This window comes from Oculina patagonica, chromosome 10, assembly GCF_052425735.1.
Source record: "Oculina patagonica isolate OP01 chromosome 10, crgOcupat, whole genome shotgun sequence".
NCBI lineage: Eukaryota > Metazoa > Cnidaria > Anthozoa > Scleractinia > Oculinidae > Oculina > Oculina patagonica.
The window spans coordinates 4,288,511-4,295,913 of NC_135767.1; the positions used below are offsets into that span (position 1 = coordinate 4,288,511).

At 36.2% G+C, this 7,403-nt stretch overlaps 1 protein-coding gene across 1 annotated transcript; it reads left to right on the plus strand.

The window, feature by feature from the left end:
- Positions 1–2,812: 2,812 nt before the first annotated feature.
- On the plus strand, positions 2,813–6,242 carry LOC144628831 (uncharacterized). The gene is made up of 2 exons (XM_078486944.1): positions 2,813–3,110; positions 5,712–6,242. Exons 1-2 carry the CDS (start codon positions 2,829–2,831, stop codon positions 6,240–6,242), a joined length of 813 nt encoding a protein of 270 aa, XP_078343070.1. The 5' UTR covers positions 2,813–2,828.
- The last annotated feature ends 1,161 nt before the right edge of the window (positions 6,243–7,403 follow it).

The following is a 7,403-nucleotide window of genomic DNA, read 5'->3' on the forward strand; positions in this document are numbered from 1 at the left end:
TAAGCTCATTTACTGCTCATGATCGTAATAATCTCAGGTAATATCTTCATTCGTATATAAAATATCAGAAATTATCTTAGGGAAACGTAATGCATTAAAATTGATATTCGGCGGTGTGGTTAGGTACAGGTGTTTATATTCTTCAACCCGAGGTTTGATCTTATAGATCTCTGTGCATCCGTCGTTTTGGTAGATTTTAATACTAAGAATTTCCAGGTACATTATAACTCGTGTTTTTAAAGATTTTTACACTGAATACTAAGGATTATTGTGCATGTCTTTTTCTTAAGTTGTTTAGGTTCACCAGATGCTGCAGATTAAGCTCACACTTCGAGTATATAGAACTGAACCATTGTAAACGTAGGGTGAACGATTCCACGCTATAGGTAGTGCAAATGCACTGTAGAGGGATTTAAGGAAAGCCCTCTTCCCTTTCTTTAAGAGAAAAGAAGACTGAGGGTGTTCTGCTTCCAGCGGAATAGTAAATTCTATACCCGAATTTATTCTATATTTATTTTGAAAATTATTTCAACATGAACCGGCTTAGTAAAGTTTGTATTAAATATGCAGTCCCTTTTTTCATCCTCAGCGAAAGTTCTTAAGACGGGCATTATAATTTCAAATGATTCAAACTTGAGATCGGGACTAGAAGAGCCTGCAATTTTAGTATCAGTATTGCCAACTATAGTTTATAGTAGCTCGGTAGATCTAGACAAGTCAGTGAAAAGTTGAATCTTTGAAAGGAAAACCTATTATTTAAAAATTTATGGTCGAAGATTAACTGTTGCTATAGATGATTTAGCTAACTGTTCACTTGTGGAATTTTTATGTGTCGATTAAGTAAGTTACTAATTATTTTCTTTGCATTGAACTAATATTGGGCAAAACTAAAACCCTTCTCATTTGGGCCGTATATAGCCGAGTGTGGATAATCAACAATTAAAACAAGCGTTTGTTCCCTTATTGTCTTGAAACCCTCGCATCATGCGGGTGCTTTTTGAGCTATAAAGCTATTAAATGTACGAAAAATAAGACAGCCGTATTTGAAGGATGTACTCTACTCTTTGTGGTCGAGAGAACAAAATATTTTTTATTTTGAAGGCTGGTACAACGTTATCCGCCCTCGCCGAGCATACGTCACTGAGTCGTATAAAAGAACAGCTGACAAAATGGCAACATACAGTTTTAAGATGACTGTTCTGTCCTCTCCGAAACGATGTATATTAACGGCTTTTAAAAAACTTCAAAAGACAGATTTTTCTTATAACGAACATTTACCATATGTAAAGCGACAATGTAAGTGAATATCTCCTACTGTTCCCTTCACGTTCATGTGAATTGGGACACAATAATCTATGATACAATAATCTTTATTTAAGACGGAATCCACTAGGAAGTCGAGTAATATTTATTAAAGTTGGACAAAAATCAAGTACCAGAATAATTTAAATCCTATTGCGTTATTTCCTACCCTTAATAAAAGGTAAAGATGTAAGTAATTATCCGTGATAACACCAACAACAATTTATTATCAGAGTCTGAGAAAATGAATTTCAAAGTTCACAAGGTATAGGCAAAATCTCACGTGTAGCCATTTTGGAAATTCGTCTTAAGCGATTCAGTGGAATTCAGCGGAATTTCGATGTTTGGTGTTGTTAGAAAAGATTTCTTTTGATAAGATATTTGAAGCAGTAACAAAAAAGTTTGCAATAAGGTGGAAATAATTCTGGTACAACAATTTCTTATCAGAGTCTGAGAAAATGATATTCAAAGTTCACAAGCTATGGGCAAAAGTTCACATCTTTTAAGCGATTCATGGGAATTCAGTGGTACTTCGAAATTTGTTTTCGATGTTTGGTGTTGTTAGAAAAGATTTCTTTCGATAAGATATTTGAAGCAGTAACACAAAAGCTTGCAATCAGGTGTAAATAGTTTTGGTACATAATTTTGTCCAATAACTACTCGAAGTCCTAGCGGATTTCCTCTTAAACACGTTCAAATCATCAGCTATAAAAAAAAATACTACAATAACCCTTACTTAATAGTAATATTACAATACAATACAATACAATACAATACAATACTTTTTTTAAAGTGGGAAACATGCTTAGCTTAGAATAGCTAGTTTACAGATGTTCCACTAAAATAACAGATAAAAGAAAACTAAAATAGAATCTATAAGAATATAAAGATATATAATCTAAAATCTAAAATGTTTAAATGCACTACCTAAAAATATTATTGTGTCTACTATGTTAAAAATGCTATAAAAAAATTACATCTACTCGGCTAAAAACTTTAAAAGTTTAACGTGCGTATCCTTCGGACAAATTCATTTTTACCAACAATGGCCCTGATTTTATTTCGTAGCTCGTTCCATATTTTTGTAGCAAAGTAGCGCCATGACTTTAGTCCGTACTTGGTGGTATTTACTTTTGGCAAGGCCAACATATTTTCACCCCTAAGATTGTAACTACAACCTCTTAATGAGACTAGGTTCTTAATGCTAGGTGGGGCTTTGTTACTTAGGCAGTTATTTATAGTACACAACACAACACAACACTAGTTGTAAGCTATGCAGAGTAGGAATATTTTAATAAAAAGCTGCTTTCCACGAATGCTGTGCCTTAGAGAACTTGTTTGAGTATACCTAAATTGCCCAGGGAACTATTTCTTAGGTGGTAAAAAGCTTATAAATATCTGATGGCTGGAAAATAATTTCTCCTATACTAACTGGGAAAGAAGCTTCCAGTGTTAATTTTAAAAGATGTATATTAAGTTAACAAAAGTTTTTTTCTGTCACTTTTTCGCAAACACTTGTAGAAGAAATGGAAATTTGCAACTCGAAAGATTCAAGAAGAAATTCTGCAGAGAGAAAACCTCGGTTCAAAAACATCGTTCACTTGTGGGAATTCCTTCTGGAGCTCCTGGCTAACGAGAGCTTGTCTACCATTATAAGCTGGAGAAGAAAAGAATATAAAGAGTTCAAATTAAAAAGCCCCGAGGAAGTTGCCAGGCGATGGGGAATTTTTAGGGGAAAGAAGGGAATGACTTATCAGAAACTAAGCCGAGCTTTGCGGTTTTACTATGGCCAGGGAATAATTGAAAAGGTAAGTGCTGAACAATATTATTAATCTGAACTAGTTTTATACTTTAAAACACGCTGCAAAGAATCGAGTAATTATAAACTGTTATAATTTTCGGTTCTTGTTTGATTTGACTTTTATTTCGGTGGATCATGTTCCAGTTTTGCCAGTTTTACCAGTTTTCTTAACATTGTTAGCAATTCTAACTAGTTCACTGATATTACTTTTATTAATACTTTCCCTACCAAGAATACCAAAATTCAACTAAAATTCTCACAAATGCCAAGTGTCGTCATTTTGCAATATATTGTAAAACAAACAGAATATATGAAAGAACAGCTCAATAGCTTTCATTTGAATGGTCACACACCATTTCATCCACAGACTAAAAGTACGAATCACCTTTCACAGCATAATAACAGTACCACATGAAAGAACTGCTCAATAGCTTTCATTTGAATGGTCACACACTAGGGTTTCATCTACAGTCTAAAAGGTCAGAACCTCCTCGTACAGCGTAACACACACTACCACATGAAAGTACTGCTCAATAGCTTTCATTTAAAAGGTCACATACAAGAGTTTCATACACAGTCGTTAATGTTAGAACCACCTTGTACAGCAAACAGTACCACATGATAGTACTGCTCAATAGCTTTAATTTGAATAGTCTCACACTAGGGTTTGAACCACAGTTAAAAGTTAGTAGCATCTCTTACAGCATAGCATACTACCAAATTAATGGAAGTACTGCTTTTATTTGAATGGTCACACAATAGAGTTTCATCCTAAGAATAAAAGTTAGAATAGCCTTGTAGTTAACAGTACGACATAAAAGAACTACTAAATAGCTTTCATTTGAATGGTCACACACTTGGGTTTCTCCCTCTTGAATCGAGGGTTGACTCCAGGAGCGAAAGGGTTAAATACTGTTTAGTCTGAATTATATGGGGGCATTTGTTAGACTGCTAGGGGAAATAAATTAATAAACCAAAATTCTTAACAAACAGGACACAACTACTGCAATAAAATGCTAGTCAGCTAGTCGATATGAAGTATCTTGAATTATACAAAAATGTAAAAAATGAAAACTTAATGTTTATGACGAGAATACAAAGTCTTCCTTAGGTAACTCTTTATCGAAGTCTCTAAAGTGTGGCTTCCTGGTGCTGTTTGCGAACATTTTAACCTTTATGCCTCGTATCCCCCCTTCCCTCCCTTGTCTAAATTTCGGGATTACCAGGTCAAAACTACAAGCGATAATTTTGACAGTGTCAGAAAGGGTGACAGGATGAAAGTTGTTTGGTTATTTTTTCGATAAGGGCATGCTTTTTATTTAATCAAAGATCTCTTCGAGATATCGACTTTTTTTGCATGAAGTTAGTATGAGTAGAAGGTTTATTCTGGGCATTGTTGTTCGAACATATCATGGAAGAATTCAAACGTCTTTCAGTTCAAGCATTTTTTTATTTTCGCGGAGGAAATGCTGTATTTGTCAGTCGCGACGGCTGGGTGCTTTGCGACACATATACTTTGGCTTGGTTAAAATTGGTAAACTTTGACGTATGCCTTTAATCGAAATAGTTGTTTCCTTTCGAGTTAGAAAGATTTCTACTCGGCTTAATGCAGGGTTCCCGATAAAGGTTACGCACGACAGAGTTACCTTTTGTCTCGTCACGCAATCTTAACCCCACATTGAGAAGTAAATTTTCGTTTGGATATTACCAAAAGCCGCTTCTCCTCGCGTTATTCTTTACCTTACGGCTGCACATGCCATTTCTAACGACTACATTTCCAGTAAAACAGTTGCTGTTTATTTTTCTAATGGCGATGCATTAACTTCTGAACAGAAGCAAAAACTTTTAGCGTTTACTGCTTCCACCGGAAGTAATTTCACAACAGGCTACAAAAACACTTGTAAATATCACTTAACACATTTAATGATGTTGCAATTCTAAATTGTGCAACTCAGCAGAAATAATCAATTGTCACGAAATGAGTTCCCTTTGGTTAACTATTACCAACGTTTTAGTGTGTGAAAGACTTGTTCCAGTACAAATTTGCGTTGTTAATCGTTTTAGGTTAAATTAATATTAGCGCCTAAAGACTTGTACCAGTACAAATTGCGTTCTTAATCGTTTTAAACTTCGCTGCCTTCGAGCGCTGAACCCCTTACATTCTTAATTGGTTATGTGACGTAAGATTTGGGCTACTCACGTTTTTGATTGTTATATAAGTTTGTAAATTTGATAAGTCACGTTTTTTCTACAAGAACGGAAGTGCTGAAGCACAACTATAGAGTGACACTTTACAAGTCACACGCTTTGATCACCCACAGCGGAGAGTATTCCCTTGAGAAATGAAAACAGTCCCTTGAGAGTTAACAAGAATGTGGTTCCTTCCGGTTCCAGATTTATACCCCACATAACTGCTATTCTCCTTCTTTTGGCTTGTAAACAAGCAAAAAAAGTCGAAAAAATGTGACTTTTTGGATAGTGTCTTAACACTCTGATTTCTGAAGGTGTGACTGAAGTACGATTACACTGTTTTATATACTTAATTTATCCTCAATTTAACTGGACCTCGTTTTTGTTGATTTTTCGGGATTATTTGTCGTGTTTGCAGGTTCCAGGCCAAACTTTCACGTACAGGTTCGCCAACCTACCCTACAAATACGAGCCAGGCGTAACAAGATCTCTTCACCACAGTCACAAGATGGCTGCAAGCTCGAGCATTCACGACCAAGAAAAAACACCTGACAAAAACACACTTCCTCAGATACACACCAATCCATCGACTGCATCTGGACAGGCATCATTTCCCCCCAGTGGTACCCCTTGGGGGAGTTGTATCTCCTGGTCACTCGTACCCAAGCTTGAGCTGCCAGTTCGTATGTATCCTCATCAGTCAAACCCACAGCTAACTCCACAACTGAAAAATGTTGTAACCGGCTTATGTGGAGTGACATTGCCAGTGCACGTGACTGCACCTGTAACTGGTCTGAGACCAAGTTTGCATGCTTCTACTGCAAAATCTATTCCTGTGTCAGTAATTAAAAGAGTTGCGCCAATTCCAAAAACAAATACATATTCTAACGCCACAGTTAGCTCAGTTTGTGTGACAGGCGAACTTCCAATGACCACCACCTCTTTATAGTGGCATAGTTGGTGGATGGAACCAAAAAATGTAAACCATTTTTGAAACCAAAAAAACGTAAACACAAAAAATAATATAAGATCGAGTGCAGGACCGTAACTAGCAAGAGGCAAGACGAGGCACTTGCATCGCGTAGATTTTAAACCAAAATTAAAAAAAAATACGTTTAGGTGAGAAATTGATCTCCAATTGAACCTGATTGATTTTTCTGAATAAATACGTCATGAAAAATGCTTAAAATAGTGTCTCAGAGCTACTAGATTTCAAAATTTTCTTTCCAGATCCCGCTAACGGCTCGTGCCTTCGACACTCACAACTTTGCCTCGTCTATGCCAAAAGTCTTACTACGGCTCTGGAGTAAGGCACTGTTACTTGTACCACCCAGTACTAAGTAGCCTGTTCCATGCGTTCGGTAAGTTGGGAAGCGGCGCGAAAACAGGCTAAGTACTAAGTACCAATCTACGCTCGGTGATTGTGCATTCCAGTCTTCAGCTGCACCAATGGAGAGGAATAACCTGCCAGGTTTTATTTGCAATATAAACACACTTGACGCTTTTAAAACTCATTTTTTTTTTAAATTTAGCTCTTAAATAGATTTTTGTCCAGTTTTATTCATTCAAATTAGTTTTAAAATAGTATAGTGTACATAGTTTCTAAAGAGTGTAAATAGTTTTCTTAAGTTAATTTTTTATTTTAATACTTATTTTTCAGCTGATTGTTAATCGAAACTGTGTATTTATATAGAAGTTCGCGCTATATTAATGTTGAATATTAAAATGTAAATTATTAAATGTAAACGGTACCATTTAACCAATTGCTATTTATCATAAAAAAGAATTCTCCCGGTTTCGCTCCCTATCGAGTTCGCACCGTCCGAGTTCGCCCCCACATTATACCGCGTTCGCCCCCGGTATGACCGAGTTCGCCCCTAGTACAGTTGAATCTCGCGATAACTCGACCCTTTAGGGGAAAGCGAAACAGGCTCGAGATATCGGGAGTTCGAGTTATTGAAGGTAAAAGTAGTAAGAAAACGACCTGGAGGGGAATCGAAAAAGGTTCAGTTAGCGGGAGGTTCGAGAATTTGAGGGTTCGAGTTATCGGGATTTAACTGTATGACCGAGTTGTATTCTTGGTTTGCTGAATAAAACTTATTCGTTGGTT

Coding starts and splice junctions, on each gene's coding strand:
- LOC144628831 (XM_078486944.1), top strand. CDS start 2,829: ATGGAAATTTGCAACTCGAAAGATTCAAGAAGAAATTCTGCAGAGAGA. Junction 3,111..5,711: donor GCCAGGGAATAATTGAAAAG/GTAAGTGCTGAA, acceptor TCGTGTTTGCAG/GTTCCAGGCCAAACTTTCAC.